The sequence below is a fragment of the Gymnodraco acuticeps genome, unplaced genomic scaffold (assembly GCF_902827175.1).
Source record: "Gymnodraco acuticeps unplaced genomic scaffold, fGymAcu1.1, whole genome shotgun sequence".
NCBI classification, from domain to species: domain Eukaryota; kingdom Metazoa; phylum Chordata; class Actinopteri; order Perciformes; family Bathydraconidae; genus Gymnodraco; species Gymnodraco acuticeps.
This window is the reverse complement of record NW_022990647.1, coordinates 1115773-1137732: the sequence shown is the minus strand read 5'-3', so window position 1 is coordinate 1137732 and position 21960 is coordinate 1115773. Positions and strand designations below refer to the sequence as shown.

Below are 21960 nucleotides of genomic sequence, written 5' to 3'. Positions count from 1 at the left end.
AAACATTCGGGGCTTAGCCCACAGTGGCGGCGCTACAGTCGAATTTTCTACTGCAAGACTCCCCACACGCACATACACAATTGCGCCATCTGGTGTCACAAACGTGTGCCTGCATTAGCTTTGTTACGGCAATGGATTGTGGGAGATTCTCATAGCAAGTGAGGATCTCTTGAGGGTAAGGTGCCTGTATTATCTTGGTGGACAAAATGTATGTTTTTATTTTATAAGGACAATAACGTACTGTTGTGTTTGTTTAGTTTAATGTTAATTGTTTAATGCTCACAGTCACAGCAACATGTTTTTTGTGTGATTGGCTATTTGTTTTATATGATTTATCAACGTGATCATTAATAGCTAATCTGAGCAACAGATCCCAGCTCACGTGTCCTTTTATGCTGTCCATTGAAATGCAGGTATGTGAGTTTTGTACACCAGTTTATTTATGTTTAATGTTTCACATTGCTCCACATGATGCCTCGACTACAAAGTCTTCCATGTTTCTTCGCTTCTTCCTCTGTGTCACAGTTTCGGGAATATCAAGATCATTGCACAGGGCCTTGGTCTTGTCATAGACCTCATGTGCTTTCTCGTTACTTCGGTAACTTTTCAGTGTGTTCTCAACTGCTGTCTTGTAATCTACAGCCTGCACCAAGTCAATTGTTTCTTTCTGCAGGTATTTGTGCAGGCCCTGAGTGGTTGAGAGCCGTGTCTGGAACATGACAAGCATGTAGATGGTACTGAATTTTCAAAGCTTGCTTTCCAGTCCCTTTGCTAGAGGGGCTGAAAGGCTCCCTAAAGTCTTGATCAAAGCAGGGAGGTTTTTGACATGCCCAGCGAACAAGTTGTTTGTCTCCTACCTGTTTCTGAAATGTTTGCAATCTCTGATGGTGGAAAGAGATGTGGAGAAGAAAGAGTAGAGACACTCCAGGAGATCAACGCAGGTATGTGAGTTTTGTACATCAGTTTGTATAAGTTTAATGTTTCACATTGCTTGTGAAAAATATACTACCACTATACGATCACTGATGTTTTGTTGTTGACTGGACACTTATTTTGTAAAAGAGATAGCATGAGAGGATCTCTTAAACAATGCAGCTCACGTGTCCTTTTTATATGCTGTCCATTGAAATGCAGGAAAGTAATCACCAGCTCTGAGTGATCTGTTGCAGAGGGGACACTACACCGGAGTTACATAAGTGCAATGAGTGCTATTTTGGGGGGAACTAACCTCCTCTGGGGTCCCCCAGGAAGATTTTTTTTAAATTTTGAAGTTAAAAGCATCAATCTTGTGCGGTTTGAGAGCAACATCAAGAGATATGGATACATCTCTCAACACCCATATGTCAAAAAAAATCAAAGAATCAGAATCAGAAACGGGTTTATTATTTTTTTTTTTTTAAATTGTTACCCATTGACTCTTGTCTGTTCTGGTGTTCCTGTTCATTGTTGTCTCCATTGTCGTTCTTGTCTGTTGTATCTCCTTCTTGTGTGTCCCTTTCTCCTGTTCTCCTTTCTTCATCCTCTGTGATGACTGTGTAGGTAAACACAAACAAGTATGTAAGTCAATCAGTTTCCAATGTGTCTTTATTAAAATGAGTGTCACCACACTGTCACAAAATGTAATACTAACCAATTGAAAATAGTTAAATTTACATTGGAAACCTCTTGTAGATATCACTATTAAGAGTAGTTATCTGCCAATAGGACAGAATCATTCCTACAAATGCAGTTTGAGTAATTCACTTAATATATTCACTTAACACTTTAATATAGTCATTTTCACTTAATACTCTAATATAGTCATCTTTCTGCATTCAAAACTAAGGAAAGCTGAATTTGACATTGAAAAATTTGACAGGAAAAAAGGCCTCCGACAATGCAGATCATTTTTTTATCATATCAATTTTAAGATGGGGGTCAAGGCTTAATATTTGGGAGCATAAGGCACTTTCACACTGCGGTACTTTTCCCACAAAGGTTCATGTGAACTTAGTTCATGTGAACTCTTTAGTTCGCATGAACTAAGTACAGATCGCGTTCACACTGGAAAAAGTCCCTGGGGGTGGATTAGGCAAATGAAGCCACTGACGTCACTTGTTCTTCTTCTGCTTTGGGTTTACTGGCAGGCCGCAAACCACTTCACGGCGTATACTGCCGCCCAAAGTCCCCGGCCGGAAGTCCCCGGAGTTGGGGACTGGCTTCAGTAGAAGCTGCTGGGAGTCCCAGCAGCTTCTACTGAAGCCTTCCGAGTAAATCACCAGAACGCCGACACCTCCTCATCTCCACCACTCCCATGTTTTATTTTGTGTTGCCATAAGTTAGTCTCTCTGCGTTTCTGCGCTGGGCTAATGCTAATAATGCTAATGCGAGGATAATAAAATGGCGGCTTCACAAAACTTTTTGGGAGTTTTGCGGGGCGTGGTTTGCAATCCTTCCAGCCAATCAGAAATGTAGCTCTTTTCTCACAAAAGAGCCGCTCGAAAGTCCCTGCTCTCTAGCAGGGACTTTCGTGGGGGTAAAAAGGTTCACATTAACTAATTTTAGTACCGGCTCTTTTTGGTGTGAACGCGATAAAAGAGTTCACATGAACTAAGTTCACATGAACCTTTGTGGGAAAAGTACCGCAGTGTGAAAGCGCCTATAGTGTCCCTTGCCCCCTTTCAGGAGCCCCACTGGATTGGCTTTGATCTGAAATATTTGTATAAAAAGCTTGTTAGCTGGCTGTCCATCTCATAATGTTCACATAGAAACTAGCTGTCAATAGGAAATATCAATCAGAAGAATTATAATTTCATACAAAAATCTGTCACAAAAAGAGGTTGCACATTTAAATGCAGGTGTTGTTATGGCAACGTCAGTGACCAAATAGCCACATTTACTGCTGCAAATACTTCAAACATGCTGTCTACACGTAAAGCAGTGGCAACTATGCCACCATTTCAGCTGACTTTTTCTCAGAAATACTGTCACATAACATCCATATATTTCAGTGCTAGGTTGATGCTTAGCTAAGCTAACTATGAAACACTTGAACTGACAGGTCTCAGGATCAACTGTGTACTGTAAGGTAGCTTCTAGCTTCATGTCGAACACTGACAGTAAGTCAACATTTCCCAGAGAGCTTTCTTTGAAATCACCAAGTAACGCTAAAAAACACAACATTTAGATTGTATGACAAAGTGTTTATTTAATATATCTGGCTAGCTATAGCTACTTGCTAACGGTTTAGCTTACCCGCGCGATTCAAAGTAACGTCAACGTAGCTATAATGTATGCTTTGCTTACATGTTCGCATAACTTGTAAGTTTACTGACATTTATATACCTTGTTAACCTGGCTCAGGTGGTGGCTCTGGGGTTGTTGTGTGAGCCACCACTTGAGAATTGCCATCTTTTTTATTAAAAAAATGTCTAATGTCCATCTTCAGAAACTCCGCGTCCGCGGCTGAAAGTTTAAACACCGTCACAGAGGAGAGGTAAGTACCTGTCAGCCAAGAAAACACGTTTATTTCCATGCAACTCTCTGATTGGTTTGGTGGTGTCTTGCCTCTGTTGCATTCACTGAACACGGGAAATTACATTCCTGCCGTCCTCTAGGTAAAGTACGGTTCATGTATTATATTATTGAGGGAGAATTTGTCCGGGGCTAAAGAAAAAACATCCGGGGCTAAAGCCCCGGATGCCTACCCCAGGCGACGCCCATGCTAATGTCTAACACTTAATGTGGAGAAAGAGATGTCCTGTATGGGTTGATTGTGCGTTGATCTGTTGGTAATGCCTCAGGGTTCCGGTGGGCATGTAAACAAATGCATAATGCTGCGCTATACTTTGTGGCCTCATCCGGTTGCATAGCGACACTTATTGTTTAGGTGTCTTTTAATAAGCAGGTAGTCATATCATTAGCTAGAACTAGCTGGATCTGATCGATATGGACATAAACGCGAGTGAAGTCTAATCTGACGGGAGAGAGAGATCAGCTGCTGCTGACGAGTCGACACGCAGCTCTGCATGATCACATGCAGCGGTGAGCGGACAAAACACACACTTTAGTTTAGAATATCACACGTAGCTATTTTAATTACCTCTCAAACTACCTAAACTAGTTATAGATAAGTTTAGTTTTACTGTCGGGTCTCTCATTACTGGATCCGCGAGCTGCATGATACTGGCATAATAGATTGCCCGATCGGGCAACCAGCAGGTGAGGCTTCATTGCCCGAGCTAAATACTAGATGGCCCCGGGCCATCGGGCAGTCCTTAATGTCGAGCCCTGATATTATGGATGCAGTGGTAGAAAATAATAAGTAGCTACATTTATTTAAGTGCTGTACTTAGGCTTACAATGTTGAGGTACTTAAATGGAATGCAGCTTTTCTACTTCACACACTTTAGTTACTCGACGACCTCTAACGAGGTATATGAAATACATTGCCTTGCATTTATTTAAATCAAAACACCTTCACGATAAAGATTAATTAAAAATATTGCAGCAAAGACCAAAATTAAAATGCATCTTACATTGTAAGAATGTTCAAGAATAATAATCTAATATAAAATATGGTGCAATGAAAGCGCATCTGGCTGAATAGTGATTACTTCTACTTTTAAATTCAAGTATTTGTTTGACTATCATTACAAACTTTAACTAAATAATGTGGGACTTTAATTGTAACAAAGAGTTTTCTAAATTATGATATTAGTCGCCTGTTAATTGTCATTAAATACAATGATCAAACACAAGGGTGTTTCCCCCCCCTTTTATTCAAGAAAATATATATGTACATCAACCTTAAATTTGTGATTCATTGACATCAGTGTACAGTTAAAAAATAAAAATAAAATAAATATTAAGAAAATAAATCAATATTAAGAAAAAAGTGATACAAACAAAAGGTAACATCTCAAGTTAATATTAATAAAATACACATTTGGTTTTGAGTTCCTTCTTGTTTTGGTGCTTTTTATCTAATACATCTAATTTGTTGTACAAAAAAAACATTTGTATAAAATCCATCACCTTTAAAGTTTATAAAAAATGTCTTACTCAACATCAGACAAACAGTGTGAGTATAAACAGTGATTGAATAAATGAAAAATGTTATCTTCATGTAAATTACAGAAATCACAAGAATAGTCAATATCAATGTTAAATCCCTCTAGTGTCTTTTTTTACAAAATATATTGTATGAAAAATGTTGACTGAAAACTCTTACACTTTTATTGAGTGAAAATGTATTTCCAACTAGCCACATTTATTTCCAATTGATAACTTCATTAAGTGAAGCCCAGAAGAATCTCCCAGAGGGCAGAGTTACACTTTGGATGCTATTTCTCTTATATTTATGTGAGCATTTATCCATGGTAATCTGGGTTTGTATCTTGTAAAGTGGCGCGCCCCGCAGAGACACGTTCACAGTGAAACCAATGAGAGTGAAGGGGATTTCCCCACCCTTCCTCTACGCCACAGCGAGGCTGCCCTCCACCACCGGCAATCCCAGTATGCACCGCGGACAGAGCAGCAAAAAATAGTCCGCTAACGAAAGGCTGAGAAAAAGGAACCAGAAAAGGATAGCTCACAAGCTAAATTCACGATTTAGATTGTATTTACCGCAACTAAAACTGCGAACATGGCTGACAACGAGAAACTGGACAACCAGCGGCTGAAGAATTTCAAGAATAAGGGCCGTGATTTGGAGGTAAAAGTTATACAGATTGGTGTCGAAGATCTCTTCCTTTTCTCGGCGCCGCTCTGTTCACGGACAGTTTCGCCTTCTGGCTTCCTTGTGACGTCGTTTCTAATTTCTACCATCGGGAACTTTTTTACCTTAATCCTTGGCCAGGGCCAATATAATCAGTTATATGTCGCTGGCCTTAGCTGTGCTAACTCCATTTGCTTTCGCTGGTTTCGCTTCACCGTGAGAGCGCGGTGGTTATAAAACATGTCAGAAACGCTAGTCAGAGTTCATCGCCTCCGCTGTATGTACTCTGCTAGCTCGATGCTAGTGAGGCCCACGGGGGACATGCTAGCGCTACTCGGGCATATCAGCCCCCGGATCGGTTTAGGTCGATGTGTTGGCTAGGAAAACTGATATACGTGCCTCTAAAAGTATATTTAACTGACTTATATGTTTTATTAGCCGTATATTTGCATGTTTGGAAAGCTAACAGAGCGGCAGATTCGCGTTATTTTGGTACTGCAGTTAGCTAACCTATGTGCTAACTGATTTGCTAGCCACCGTTAAGCTTGCTGGTAGAGCTTGATGGTGGCTGCAGTTCCACCCATCCCCCGTCTTTACCACCAAAAACAATGGCGGAAACCAGTTAGCCTTTAAACTGGCCAGTTATCTAGACATTTTTAAATTGTGGCGTAGTGTTATTGCGGTATTAGGTGTTTTACCAACGTTACACATGCTTAGAAAACGAGGTTAACACGACCAGCTAGTTAACACGATCACATGACTCTGTTAGATCAAAGCTACACGTTAGCTAACGTTGCATCCATAAGTTACCACTTGATTTATAGTCGGCTCAACATGCCTTTGCTTCGTTAGTGTTCGCAGGGGTGTTGTTTTCAGGCGCCTTCACTCAAGACGTAACTATATGAGCAGGATATAATCACACATCCTGTTTGACAAGTAGCTACTGAAGCGGTCTAGGCCTCTAGACATACGACTAGCTACTTGATAATCACTTGGTGGTCTGTCGGTGATGAACACAAGCATAACCAACAAATAACATCATTTAATGTGAGGTGTATAGTAAAACCTTTATACTCAGTTACCTGTTTATCAGGCATAGTCTTATAATTCCAATGAACACAATAATACATGTCCCTGTTTGTGTTGAAACTGCATTAGATAGGTGTTGAATCACCTGCATGGATGTTTTGGAGATTCACTGTTAGATCACTAAACGATACTATTCAACAGCAGGAAACAGTACAGTCTGTATAAAAGACAGAATCAGCACCTCTTTCAACCAGCTTCAACAAAGAAACTGAACAGTAAAACCTTCATGAAAGACTCACTGTGGGACTGCAGTTTTTGCTGAATAAGTATACTTGTAACTATAGTCTTTTTTTTGGTTTTGATAACACCATGAATTGAAATTGTATATTGAAGAATATGTAAGTTAGAGGTATTGTTGAGGCACATCTTACAGTAACTTAAGCGAATTAGATCAGGCTCGGGTTTAGGGTGTTCAGCAGTCACATGCAGATTGTGGGATGTTGACCTAATGCTCCAGGTATGACTGATACTACAGATTGACCCTGCTTTCATAAACTTAAACTTGATCCTTTGCCCAGGTTTAATTAGCTTAGCAGTGTCACTATTTGGCAATGGCATGTTGGGATTGATCAAAATGGTTGCTGGTTATTTGTATGCAGATCTGTGCCGCTCTAGAAAATAGTTCCTAAATGTTCTTATGCTATCTCACCCACAGACTATGAGAAGACAGAGGACTGAGGTAGTGGTGGAACTCAGAAAGGTTGGTACATTTGTATTATCTTGTCTTCTTATGATGAATTTCTTCTGAAATGTGCATGAAGTAATATCTCTGTTTCCCTCCACTACAGAACAAAAGAGATGAGCACCTTCTGAAGAGACGAAATGTGCCCCATGAGGACATCTGTGAGGACTCTGACGTTGACGGAGACTTCCGATCGGTACGATGCTAGTCAACTGCTTCTTCTGAGGGTGGCCCACATTAGGTTCCTCTCCCTGGCAATACAGTCCAGAGGTTTAGGATACGATAACATTATGTCCCTATGATGCTGTGTTCTTGCTCAATCTCAGTTGGGTGGGGCAGAAGTGTGACAAATATACAGTCAACAAACGTTCTCCATGCTAGGCGGTGTCTCATTATCTTCAAGTAAGAGACCGGTTTCAGTGCAGCCTCCTTTGTAGAATCACAAAATTGCACTTTGTAAAGCTGTCCGTCATCAGCATTGTAGTCTTTTCTAAATATCTTCTGTGCTCTTGTTGCCCAATACTTCATCTTTGGGACCGGAATTCATGTTATGCAGCATTTCAATTTCAGATAAAACATGCAGTTATAAAGAGAATAAATGACTACTCTCATAACAAGTATTCAAAGTTATAGATATGGGTGTGGTAATAATTTGTGATACATACAAGAGCTTTTTATAATGCAAATAGTCGTTGGATTGTGCCAATTTGAGGCACTTTATTTTCAGGTTAGCATTAATATTACCATCATTGATAAGCCAAACCATTAGGCCATGTGCTCATTATATTTAAGGGTTCACAGTGAATGTCACATCCCTTCATGCAAGTAGTTTTGGCACACGTCACATACACGTTTTAGGGTAACAACGTAAAATCTCCCAAAAATCGATGGATCGAGAATCCCACCATCACTGGGGGGCTCTAGGTCGTGTGGTATTGCTGGAATAAAAAGCCACTCAGCACTTCAGAAATTCAATCACAGTAACTGCCTAGTGCCATTGAGAAGGCTGACTTTAAACAGGCTGCTTAGCAATATATCAACAATGACATGCTGCTCTGACTCACTGCAAGACATTAGAGTGGCTTTTGTGTGTACTGACCAATCTGGTTTAAATACTCAACCAGCACCACCTGAGTTCCAGCCTTCGCTGTTTTCAACATTCCTAGGTTCTAGTGGTCAACTTCATGTTGTGTATTCAGGGTTGTGTTTGGGTGTTTTTCTTTTCTAGTTAGTTTTTTGTTGCACGTTACTCCACCGCGTTTATTTAACCGTGCAAAGTAATCGGCTGGCTATTGGAGGCACCAGCCGACTCTCATTTAACTGGGCCTGCTTTCATGGTCAGGGCTTAATTAAAAGTAAGAACGATACTCTGCACACTTGATTCTACACTGGGCCTTCAGCTCCATGTAGAGGCAGTCAGGTGAGGGTGCCAGTTGGCACATTCTCACGTTGAATGCTGGCCTTCACGTCCGGCCTGCTGACTGTTCCAATAGAACACCAGATTGGCTCAAGTGAGAATGCAAGTCACTGCTTTGTCCTGGTGGTATTTCCTGATTCCTAATGTCCTGTTTCTCGTAGTTTCTTTGGTGGCTCTATTCCCTGCCGTGTCAACTTTACAGAAAAAGCAATTCTAGGAAATACTTGTTTAAATGTGAAGCTAGGAGCTAACCTGCTCAGCCTCCCGTAGTACTGCCAGGAATTAAACTGGGGTATTTTCCTTGATCAAACCACTGGATAAAAATGTACTGCATCTTATCATCTTGTACTTTTGACTAATGACTCTTTACTTTCCTTTCAGCAAAACACTTCCCTTGAAGCAATAGTACAAGTAAGTAGGATGTTACATGAATTGGTTATTCTTTGTCATTTATCTCCTCTTATGGGCTGTGTATATAATGCAGAATTTAACTTGTGTACTTGCGTTACAGAATGCCACCAGTGATAATCAGGGCGTCCAGCTGAGTGCTGTTCAGGCTGCCAGGTAGGAAAACCCACCCTCACACTCTTCTATTCTACTGATCATCTCTTCAGTTTACACCAGCAGCTGGCATCTCGTTTTATATTATTATACTTTCTTTATAAACATTTAGGGTCACATTTCTCATGTTGCCATTGATGTTCACAGAGGACTATAGAGCGCTACTATGTACTCTGCTGCTTATTAACCTGTCAAAGACACATTTGGATTAAGCCAAACTAAAATGGCTGTTCGCTATGAATGAACTATACCGAAGCTGGACAATAGTCAAGTAGTATTTAAATGTCTGGTTCATCGGGTGTTTGTGAGCCAGAGACGCTGCACCAATACTTTGATTCAAATCGATGGCCTCTTGCTAAATACAGTTCCAGTGTTGAAATTTCAAGGACTGAATGTTTTTCCAGCTCTGTTAGACAGCGGTGATTTACAGTAAGTCAGCCCGGTCTGATTAATGGACATAGTAAATGGCACTGCGGCTCAGGAGTGCAGCCCTGTTTGAGATGAAGAGAATGCTGCATGAGGAAGCCAATGTTTCTTTATTATTTTACAGCTAGTTATTTTTATTCTTTCATCTATTCACGCGGCTTTCTTGCCTTCAAGCGTGTCCTGACTTAACGTTGAGGTCATGAGCCGGGCGTTCACTGAGATTGTGATTGACACTGTGGATTCTTGACATTCTTTAGCTGTTTCTCTCTGTGTGTCATTGGTTCTTCTTGTTTGCATTTCTCTGTAAAGCCATCAGTATGAGTAATGGTCTTTTGTGCTCTCTTTTGTTTTTGTAGGAAGTTGTTGTCCAGTGACCGTAACCCTCCCATTGATGACCTGATTAAATCTGGGATCCTTCCTATACTGGTCCACTGTCTGGACAGAGATGATAAGTAAGCAGGCTGCGAATGTTTCTTTGTGCTTGTGGCAACGCATCATGCTCTTTCACGTGTGATAATATTAGTAGCATTATCCCGATCATGTTGAGTCTATGCACACTTCAAATGTATTCAAATGCACACGCAGGGTTTTATCCGCGCCTGCATCTGAAGCACTTATGTAAATGTGTTCTAGTTTCACCTTCCAGGGATGGCAGAAATATAAATGACTCATCAGCAGGCTCTGACTGTTACGCCACGGCCCAGTCACAGTGACTTCAACTCAGCCTTCCGTTTCTCTCTCACCTCTTCACAGCCCGTCTCTCCAGTTCGAGGCAGCCTGGGCTCTCACCAACATCGCGTCTGGGACCTCGGAGCAGACCCAGGCCGTGGTCCAGTCCAGTAAGAGAACACCTTCTTTTCTCCTGTCTCTACAACATCTCAGTATAAACCTCAATCTATTACCTTTCACTTTATAAACAAATGTGCTTTTATTTATTATAGTAGGTGTGGCATCCACACGTGTTGCCATGTTATTGCATTTGCTTTAGTCAAATGCATCAACGCGGATTCATGTATTTAATGGAGACATTTTTGTATAAGTGTTATTTATTTATTTCCATTAGTCAAAACATTGAAATGGTGGATGTGATGAACATCGTAATGGAGCTAAAGCGAGCTGCAACATGAGAAAATGAAAACACTTAAATGATTGATTTATTCATCTTGACAATGCATGACATCTTTATCTGATTGAATTATGCAGAACAGCAGTGTTTAAGTGTCTCTGGCTTCAAATACTTTAATAATAAGATTCAAAGGATCTGAATGCCACATCTTTAAGCGATGTACTACACAGTGAAGTTACTTTGATATTTTCCTACTTTTGCTCTTCTTTTTATTTCTAAGCATGTTGTGGCCTATTCCTTTTTAAGTGTAGATGTGTCCAAGTGGTCATTTAAAGATTCTGAACAGATGAGCTGTTTGAGTAAAAGCCCTGCAGCAGAGAACAAGATTCCTCCTGTGATTGATACCTATCTGTCTCTTGGTGTAGATGCTGTGCCTCTGTTCCTGAGGCTGCTTCACTCCCCTCACCAGAACGTGTGTGAACAGGCGGTCTGGGCCCTGGGCAACATCATAGGTGAGTCGCTGTGTGTGTGTGTGTGTGTGTGTGTGTGTGTGTGTGTGTGTGAAAAATACATACCGTGAGTCCCTGGACGGCGTGTGAACCGTGTGTGTGTGTTCTCTCCAGGTGACGGCCCTCAATGCAGAGACTACGTGATCAGCTTGGGCGTGGTGAAGCCCCTGCTCTCTTTCATCAGTCCCTCCATCCCCATCACCTTCCTGCGCAATGTCACCTGGGTCATGGTCAATCTGTGCCGCCATAAGGACCCTCCACCACCCATGGAGACCATCCAGGAGGTGTGTATGCCAGAATGAGACATGAGTACATGTGTGTGCTGTGTGATGCACAGTTACATGGGTGTTTGTGGAAAAGCAATGATTCAGTGTTTATGAGCGAGAAGCTTCCAGTGAGGCATTAATCACCCAGTCTTCAGTTCATACGGTTCCAGGAGCAAAATATCCTGATCGTTAAAAAACAAGAGGATGCTTCATACTGTCTGAAGCTAACAGATAGAGGATCGTTTATGATACAGGAAAACCCTTTCCATACCAGTCACGTCAGATGTGGAACATTCATGTTAGTAAAATATGGGAATAAATCAAAAATAATAAATGTGGACTTCTTGGTTTAAGTCAGGCCTGAGGATGAAGGCAAACATAAAGCTGGTTTACATAAAAGAAAAGCCATGTTTGTCTTTTTCTCCCCATAGTCATCCCTCCTGTGTTTTCTTCTGTTCTCAGATTCTGCCGGCGCTCTGTGTGCTGATCCACCACACTGATGTCAGCGTAAGTAGCTTGAGTTTTTTTACACAGGCTGTGGTGCCTTGGTCTCTCTTTACTATTAACAGAGCAAATTCAATAAATGCTTCACTGTTGGAGGAAGTTGTTCTGGTTGCAAAGTGTAATGATGGGTTTCCTTTCTTCTTTGCTGCCTCCAGATCTTGGTAGACACAGTGTGGGCTCTGTCCTATCTGACGGACGCTGGGAACGAGCAGATCCAAATGGTCATCGACTCTGGCATCGTCCCTCATCTGGTCCCTCTGCTCAGTCACCAGGAGGTCAAAGTTCAGGTATGAAGGGACACCAGGCACGACGATGATTATGTTAAGGATCACACCTATAAAACATCAAGCATGGTTTAACGGTTATTATTCTCTTAACAAATGTAACGCTTCCTCTTCACACCCAGACTGCTGCTCTGAGGGCCGTGGGGAACATAGTGACCGGCACAGATGAACAGACCCAGGTGGTGCTCAACTGTGACGCTCTCAGCCACTTCCCCGCACTCCTCACACACCCGAAGGAGAAAATCAACAAGGTAAAACTACCTCCATCTTCCTCCTGCACACGTACATGCCCCCCCCTGGCAGGTGTCGTCTGCCTGGAAGTGATGAAATCAGAGACTTGGTGCTCGTGTGAATGCTGTGTGAAAGTCATAGATGGGGCAGATAGTCATTTGTAGGGATTCGCAACATGAAGAACCTCCAGGATGAAGAAGAAGACCTCAGTTGAAGTTAGTCAGTCAGATCGGGGGGGTTGGGGGAAGGGTTGTTGGTGTGGTTGTGATTGAATGAGTGATCCCTTGGGTTGGTGGCCAGAGGGTGCTGAAGACCACGAGTCTCTGCTGATATCGGAGTGCATCTGAGACCAGTCACTTTGAAACAGAGGCCCACTGTGACCCGGACGATGATTAGAGCCTCAAGAAACGCCTTGGCCCCGCCCACAGCACTCTGTCTCGCCCAGAGGTCCCACCCCTCAGCGCGGACCTCTGGATTCTGATCCAGTTTAAACTCATAAGTCTTTAAAAAGAGCGAGTGCTGTTCAGTCCTTTTGGCTGCTAATCATGGCCCCATGCCGTCAGGTTCCTCCTCTAGTTAAAGGTGTGACACGATTATAATCTTCTGGCTTCTCTGGTTAGGATAAAACGTCTATGTTTCTATTTCCTTAACAATGTATTTGTGTTGTTTGTCCTGTAGGAGGCAGTGTGGTTCCTGTCCAACATCACAGCCGGCAACCAGCAGCAGGTGCAGGCTGTCATCGATGCCAAGCTCGTCCCCATGATCATCCACCTGCTCGACAAGGTGTGTGTCCGTCTGTCTTTAGAAGCTGTGCAAAGAACAAGAGGATCGTGAAGGATTCCGTTTAATGAGCTTGTGGGTGAAATATGTGTTATTAATGTACTTTTGTTTTTAGGGTGACTTTGGCACTCAGAAGGAAGCCGCCTGGGCCATCAGCAACCTGACAATAAGTGGCAGGAAAGATCAGGTAAGAATCTTCTAAACAATTCAAGTTTTAAAGCAATGACATGTAGTCATGAAAAACTGTGGGCATATGAATACACTTGATTTATGTAGCTCTGTCCTTGGGGTTAGATTTTTATTTTAAAAAGTACTTTTACAGAAGAAAATAAAACAATCCAAATAAAATGTGAATAAAGCAGAATACATAAGCAGAGAGTTAGAACCAACACATGAACAATTTAGTTATAATAAAACATTTCCTAAAGCTTTCACAAATGGATATTTTATAATTCAAAAGAGGCTGAAGTGTGTCTGAGTAAAGGGAGAAGTTAAATAATGTTCTCTCAATTTCGTTTAGTTTGTGAAATGATTCCTTTTGACAACAGACATTTGAAATGTTGTTTTGAAACCAGTCATTTTTCAAAAGGACTGGTAAAAGTAGAAATGAAAGTGAATACCATGTTGCTGTTCCCTTCTGCCTGCAGGTGGCGCACCTGATCGAGAAGCAGGTGATCCCTCCGTTCTGCAACCTGCTGGTGGTGAAGGACGCTCAGGTGGTGCAGGTGGTCCTCGACGGCCTCAGCAACATCCTCAAGATGGCAGACGATGAGGCCGAAACCATTGCTAACCTTATTGAGGAATGCGGCGGTAAGTCCCATCAATGTTTGATTATTATCTGTGTGTTTCTTAACATTAGGTTTCATGCGTGGTTGTGTGGCGTCTGACTTGTTGTTTTCTTTGGTTCCTCAGGTTTGGAAAAAGTAGAGCAACTGCAGAATCACGAAAATGAAGATATCTACAAATTGGCATACGAAATTATTGATCAATTCTTCTCTTCTGATGATGTAAGTGAATCCAGTGTCAAAGATGATTTCACTAAAGTTCAAAGTATCAATCCAGTGTTGGTTATCAATAGATTTGTAAAGTTGAAGCCTTGGACTATCACATTTTATATTTGAATGTAAAAAGAAAAGGTTCCACCACATTTAAGTTGATTGACAGACGTGTTGACGATAAACAGTGAAGATCTAATAATGACTCGCAAGTTAGAGTTTGCTTTTGGTAAATCTTATTATGTAGAGGCACCATTAGTGTTTAAAGTACTGTCATGTCTGCTGCACCTTGTTAACGCTCTCTCTCAAACCCTTCAGATTGATGAAGACACCAGCCTGGTCCCAGAAGCCATCCAAGGTGGAACTTACGGCTTCAACTCTGCCAACGTGCCAGCCGAGGGATTCCAGTTCTAGACGGCATCTGGGGTATTCTGGAGTTTTGTTCACGATGCAGCACTCTGTTCAACATAAAAAAATTAGGAGAGAAAGAGCGAAAGAGAGCGAGTGTGAGAAATTTGATCCATTGTGCTTGGCTCGTGGGATCCATGGCTGCATCTTATCTGAGAGAAAAATGTGTGGATTTCATTTGGCCTTCCAGGGCAACCAGCCCAGATGAAGGTTGAGATGGCGAGTGGGTGCGAGTGAGAATGAGTGGCTACATGTTGCAAAAAAAGCAAAACATCTACATCGAATGCGTTGAGAGACATGCCGACATAACTTCTGTGTTATTGGAGCTGTCGCCTTCGGAAAACTACTTCAAACGACAACAAAAAAACTTGCCCGGGGAGAACCAAGGACATCCAAAAATAACAAATCAAGAGATCTTGACATATTCCGATACAACCGAAAATAACTAATTTTGAACTGAGATGAACCACGAACCATCACAATTCTACGGTCCTCCGAAAAGAGAGGGTGCCACCCTCAACGTGCCCCTCCCCCAATCGGCCACGCTATCAGACATGTGTGTGAATGGACCCATTGTGTATGAATGTCTGGACTCAGTGCTGAGGAGCCAGGTTCATCTCCTCCAACGAAACGCCCCGACAGGGCACCATCCTCTCCCTCTGGTGGGCGGGGCCAGGAGTCCGGCTGCGCGTGTCGCATGTGCGAGAGAATGGACGGATGAGTTGTTGTGTGCTTGGCTGCGTGCGTGACTGGGAGTATGCAAGACTGGGTGAGAGCGCATGCAGAGAAATTCAATTACAACATCTGAAGAGAAACAAAATTGCAACAATGAAGTTAGCAAAGGTTTCAGGAAAAGAAATTCTGCCTTTGAAAGAGAGGCTGATCCACAAATCCCTGAAAGGAAGAACTTTGGAAATGAAAAAAAAAAATCATCGTCATCACAAGGATTCTTTTTCTGTTTTGAATTATTGTTAAGTTAGTATTAATTGACACTGGACAATGCTATTGGCAGGTGTGGAGCAGCAGTGCATTGTATTAAGATGCATTTGGTGGCTTTTGGGCTTTTTCTTTTTGCCTCCAGTGTGTTCCTTTTTATGATATTTTTTATTTTCAGCTTTTAGTTTCATTGCTTCTGTAAAGGTAATTGACGACGATGGTAATCCACCCTCACCTAGGCACCAGACATGGGCTTGATGCTGTGAAACTGACACCATCACTAATCAAACGACCTGTTCCCGTCACCTCATTATTCTCCCCTCAATCTACAGCAAAACCACTGCTTTGCAGTATCGTTGCCATAGCTTTGACTTATCACAAAGGGAGAAGAGAACAATGGCCATTTCACGTAGGATTGTGAATCATAACCTTTGCATGTACTAAACTATAGCACAGTTATTTTTTAGGGTATTTTAGTTTCCTTAGACTGTGGATACAGTGTAATTTTCATTTTAAGTAAAACTGTGCTTAAATGTTACATGTTTCCCTTTCCCTTTCCCTCACTAGTGTCCGATTTGCTAAATAATCTATGGTTTTGCACATGTACTGCAAAGTGAGGCCTGAAGGCATGTTGGTGGCTTTCATAGGTTTTGACCTGCCAACAACATCCTACAATATGCATCACTCAACCACAATCTTTGTTGTCTTTCTAGAGTAATCCAATGATGCTTTTTAGTGATACTTGAGAAAAAAATAAGGACTTTATTTCAGGAGCAGCAGGAAAGGATCTGCTAATGTATCTCAGCTAGACAAAGAGAGGATTTAGCCTCCTTTTTCTCAAGGTCAAAAGGTGTCCCACACGTCAGACTGGAGTTGTCCAAAGTGGGTTCTCCGGAGTAATAAATAACCCATGAACAAGTTTGCTGTACCTTTTTAGTACCTTGCAGAGTCATTAGCCCCATACTACTCTTCCCTCTTATACCAGCTAGGTGTACAAGCTTACCCTTTCCATTTTTTGTGTTAACTTCAAACACTGTAGTAAATGATTACACATTGTGCTCATAAACCTTCTGTTGAACATAGGGGTCTTTTTTTTGCAGCATTCCTTGTTAGCAAACATGTGGTTTCAAATCTGAAATTATGATATGGAAGGTATAAAAAGGTGGTTTGCCCAAAAACCTTTTTGGGAGATAGGCTACAGGATAGGTTGTCTTCAAGAAAATAAATAGTGAAACCCAAATCGAGAGACTGTGTGTGCGTGTGTGGTCTGTTGTGAAGATGTTGTGTGAATAATCACTGTCTTTACACTATTTTGAAATGCTGATATTGCTTGAAATTCAAATCGAGGAAAAGCGGGCCCTGATTGGCCAGGAAGACCGTTTCAACGCATGCGTACTAAAAGAAACAAAACAAATGATGCCTTCAGGACTGCCGGAAAGGTCGCAGTTATGACAGGGGTGGAGTTGTTACATCCATATGAAGAACATGTGCCATGGTTCATTTCAAACTTGCAGTACTAGGGAACTAGCCAAGACATTACAAGAGTGAAATATATATATATATGCGTAACATTATTTTATTTTTGGAAAGAAGAGCCGATTTAAAGCAACGTCTGGAAACAAACATTTAATAACAAGATTTTTACATACGCGCTTGAAGGCATCATGAGAAGGAACAGGAAATGAGAGCTTTATTTTGGACAGACCCTTTGCTCCGAGCACGAGCAGACGGTGAGTTCAGATTTAACGCTCAACATCTTCTTAAAACTGTCTACCTTGTGTCACCAACCCTAAATCCATTACATGATAAAAACCGATGAAAACAAATGGTTGACAGGTCGCTGAGAAGGTAATCGAAATAACTTAAATGTGGCTTACGAAGCCATTAGCATTTGAGGGCGAAGTTGATGTAGTTTAGGAAATGTTAATCTAAACCAAATCAATTATGCGGAAACATGGTGTTTTCATTTGATGCTTTATGAACCCACATATGCAGTTATGTGCTTCTTTTCCTGTGAAATAAAACTATGCGGTTGGTTAACTATTCAAACTTCACATGTCCGATTAACTTCGCGAAATAGTTTGATCTTTTCACTCTCGAATCTGTATGGTAAAGCAGTCAACTTTAATGCACTCATTACATGTTGTAATATGGCACATTTAACTAATATATATATTGTTGATCGGGCTGCAACAAGACACCTGTTGCAAGTTTGCACCTGGTTGCTCACACGGCTGCAGAATTACCCTTAATTACAATAAATAAAAATCTCTAAATATGGATCAGGTTTGTGGGGTCAGTTACACAACTGAACTGTGGGGGTGTGGCTGGGGGGAACTGGGTGTGTGCTGGCAGAGGGCCTCCTATTGTCACTGTGGTGCCAGCTGTAACAAGAGGAACACGTGACCTTGTTGCTGTTTTTCTGTCTGAGGCATTCCTTACTGTCTTATGAGATTTGTTTGAAATATAGGCAGTGGTCACTTTACTAGGTGAGGCACACCTGTACAATCTGATTAGTAATAAACAAATGTAAACACTTTTTAATTTTAAAAACTGAACATTGTGGTAATGTTTGTAGAATTGATGGCATAGCTGTTGTATTTGATTGTTACAGATGAACAAAGTTTCAGTCCTCTTGAGTCTATAACTCAGTAGTGCACTCAGTCACAGAATGTAGTACTGGAGACGGTGATGAAAAGGGGCTTTTTACAGTCATGAAAATACAGTAGCTGAGTGCAGTGAACTACTAAAGATAATTGTTTATAACTAATTAATCTGTTGAATAGTCTTCTCTTAGAATATTCTGTTAAATTCCGTTTACAGTCCAAAGAACCATCAAATCCTGACACATTTAGGAAGCTGAAACTTTCAACCAGTGTTTGGAAAATAAAACACAACAATATTTGACGATCAAAATAGTTTCATTTTAGGTTTGACTCCCTAAACTCAATCACATTCTGTCCCATTTTTCTATTTCTACTGATATAGAAACAAAATGTGTTTTGCTAAACAGGTGCGGCCCGTAGCTTTTCCTCCGTCCTGCTGTCCTGGCTGCCAGATCTTCTCCCCCCCCCCTTACCTTCCCCCTGAGCCCGGCCTCTAGTCTCCACCATGGACAACCTGGAGGAGGACCTGACGTGCTCCGTGTGCTACTCTCTGTTCTCGGACCCCCGGGTCCTGCCCTGCTCACACACCTTCTGTAAGAGCTGCCTGGACAACTTGCTCCAGGTGTCCACCAACTATTCCGTCTGGAGGCCGCTCCGAGTCCCACTAAAATGCCCCAATTGCCGTGGCGTGGTGGAGCTGCCTCCGATGGGCGTAGAAGCTCTGCCCACCAATGTATCACTGCGCGCCATCATTGAAAAAGTAGGAGAGAACACAACTTTTACCCTTTGGCAACCTTTACGAATGAAATCCTCTTATTGGTTTCTAAACTTTGCTGCTTCAGTTTGACTTACATGTTTGCTCATCTGCTGTTTCAGTACCAGAGTGACAGCTCGCCGCGACACCCTTCCTGTGAGCAGCACCTCAGGCAGCCTCTGAACATGTACTGCATCCAGGACCGGCAGCTGATCTGTGGTCTGTGTCTGACCATCGGGCAGCACCAGGGCCATCCCATAGACGACCTGCAGGCGGCGTTCATCAGAGAAAAACAGACGCCATCTCTCCTGCTCGCCAAACTCTCTGAGCAGAGATGGGCGCAGGTGGGGAATCTTTTAAGTACGGGCTGTGGAAATCTGTTTCACTAAACTCAATGTAAATGCATGTAGGAGTACAAATCCTTTCTGTTCCTCCTCTGTCAGGTGTGTGAGCTGGGGGAGCAGTTGGAGCAGGAGAAGGCCCGCTGCGAGGGTCTGGTGAGGCAGGACCGCCAGGAGGTCAATAAGTATTTCCAGACCCTGGAGGTGGTGCTGGCCAGGAAGAAGCAGGCCTATCTGGAGGCGCTGGATACAGCCGCTGCAGAGGTGTCGCGCGCCTACGACCCGCTCATCCTCAAAGTGAAGGAGCTGCAGGTGAGTCTCGGGGCTAACTGCCGCTATCCATTGTATCTGGATTAAGCTGTTTCCAGTGACGGATTTTGCTGAGGTGAGGCGTCCATGCTGGTTTAGCTTCAAGCGCCTCAAAAATGATTTAATGCCATTGCAGATATGTCAGAGTAACCTAGGGTTCTGTGTCATAATTTCCACTTGGGTATTGACAATATCACTATGTATAAACTTAAATACTGATCTGGGCGAGTTGTCGTGAAAAAGGGCTGCCCCAATTTCACATTCTCCCTGATTGATCACATAATAATCACGGCCCAAAGGAAGCAGGAACGAGCACATGTTGAAAAGTACCGCTAACCGCCTTATCCCTGCAGGAGGAACAGCTGGACCTGGTGTCGATGGGCTCCTCGATGGAGGAGGAGCCTAACCCGCTGGTGTTCCTGGAGCAGGTGCATCTGTTCAGAGAGAGGGTGGAGGAGTTCATCAAAACGCCTCTGCCCTCGGCAATCAACCTCTCCGTCACCCCGAGGGCAGCGGAGCACCTCCAGCAGAACTGGCCCGCCGTGACTATCGGCAGCCTGGAGGAAGCCCCCGTCCCCAAGGTGTGCTGCTGCGCCAGATGTGGCGGCGTGGAGGCCGGCGTGGAATCTGAGGCTGGGGGGGATCAGCTCCACGGGGAGAACTTGTGGCGTGAGCTGCAGCCGACTTCTTCTGTGGTGCTGCTGGGGCTGCTGCTGCTGGCAGCGCTGTGGGTGAACCCGGTGGGGGGGGCCTCGCTCGGTTTCTCTCTTCTCTCCCAGTTCAGTCAGTTGGTCCAAGGTCTGAGCGGTGATGTCATCACATCTGTGTGGGACTCGGCGGGGTCAGGGTTCACGGTGATAGAGGCTGCTGTGGAGAGATGGAGCGCTCACCTCTCCTCTGTGGGAGAGAAGGCCTTCGAGCAGCTGGCCGCCTTCTTCAGGACTCTGACATCACACTGACACACACCGAGTCTCACTGAAGCACTCCTGTAGTACAGCGGGTAAAATCCAACTGAAAAACCTTTAAACATCTGCTTTTGTCAATAAAGGCAATAAATAAAGGCAATGAGTAAATGAATAAACACAAGGCAAGACATAATTGATACTACAGAAATAATCATTAAATATAATTCATATGACCTTATCAAGCTTTAGTCCCCTTCAAGATTCCTTGTTGTCTTATGCAGACCTGGGGAAAAACCCGAGTTACGTCTCGGGTATTTATGTTCAAGTTCTTGCAAGTTCAAAATGTGAGCAGTTTACTTTTGATGTATTGAATTGTGTTACTGTCAAGTGTTATGTTTTTCTAGTTATGGTTCACACTGCCTCGCAATTAAGCATTTATCCTACCCAACACTAATCAAACAGTTTTGAAGCTTTGCATAAAGGACTGTAAATATTGGGGCATTTCAGCAGCTCTCCTGGTGTCAGAGAGCTGCTGACCTCAGAACAGCTGCTCCTGTATATCCTCACAGCTGTGTGTGGACTTTAGAGCTGATGGTGAACACACGACTCAGTGCCTTTAACCATCACGCTCTTATCTCGCCCAACTTATTTGCCTTTTTGTACTGGATTGTAGTTTCACCAGGACCAAAAGCTCAACCCTCTTTTGTTACTCCAGCGGTGGGCAAATATATGAATTGTATTATAGCCTTTATAAAAGCTTTACCGTTGCAATTTTGCATCAAATAATTAAGTATTTTTGCTCTGGCAGACCCTTACTGAAACACCAGTCAGTATGCCAAGCTGCATTCCTAAATATTATAATCTCATGTATTGTTTATATTATAATATATCATAACGGTATGCTGTTACAAGCATCACACACTCAGACATTTTGGTTCATGTCAGGCGTTTTCCACAAATGTCACGCCAACCTGTATTAGTTTAACTTTTTGGTTACTGTATTATGTAAATTATAATAAAAGTTTGAATATATATATATTTGTTTTTCTATATCTGTCCATGTGCCAGTGCAAGATGGGCTAGAATTCAATGTGTAGCAGTATGTCTGAGCACAATTAACAGCCGCTTGCTACATCTGTCTGTCATATGAAATCTGTGGCGTCCAACCATCACATGACCTCAGACAAATCACG

The 21960-nt window shown here is 42.5% G+C and overlaps 2 protein-coding genes across 2 annotated transcripts; both read left to right on the top strand.

Moving 5' to 3' along the window:
* The first annotated feature begins 5389 nt into the window (after window positions 1-5389).
* kpna4 (karyopherin alpha 4 (importin alpha 3)) lies at window positions 5390-17092 on the top strand. The gene is made up of 17 exons (XM_034229351.1): window positions 5390-5695; window positions 7443-7487; window positions 7576-7665; window positions 9268-9297; window positions 9398-9450; window positions 10230-10325; window positions 10627-10712; window positions 11365-11451; window positions 11563-11732; window positions 12177-12221; window positions 12374-12505; window positions 12625-12753; window positions 13412-13516; window positions 13629-13700; window positions 14161-14323; window positions 14426-14520; window positions 14827-17092. The coding sequence occupies exons 1-17, from the start codon at window positions 5627-5629 to the stop codon at window positions 14920-14922; spliced, it is 1563 nt and encodes a 520-aa protein (XP_034085242.1). The 5' UTR covers window positions 5390-5626; the 3' UTR covers window positions 14923-17092.
* Window positions 17093-17293: 201 nt separating this feature from the next.
* Window positions 17294-21799, top strand: trim59 (tripartite motif containing 59). The gene is made up of 5 exons (XM_034229352.1): window positions 17294-17582; window positions 18866-19218; window positions 19335-19556; window positions 19656-19865; window positions 20216-21799. The coding sequence occupies exons 2-5, from the start codon at window positions 18964-18966 to the stop codon at window positions 20819-20821; spliced, it is 1293 nt and encodes a 430-aa protein (XP_034085243.1). The 5' UTR covers window positions 17294-17582; window positions 18866-18963; the 3' UTR covers window positions 20822-21799.
* Window positions 21800-21960: the final 161 nt, after the last annotated feature.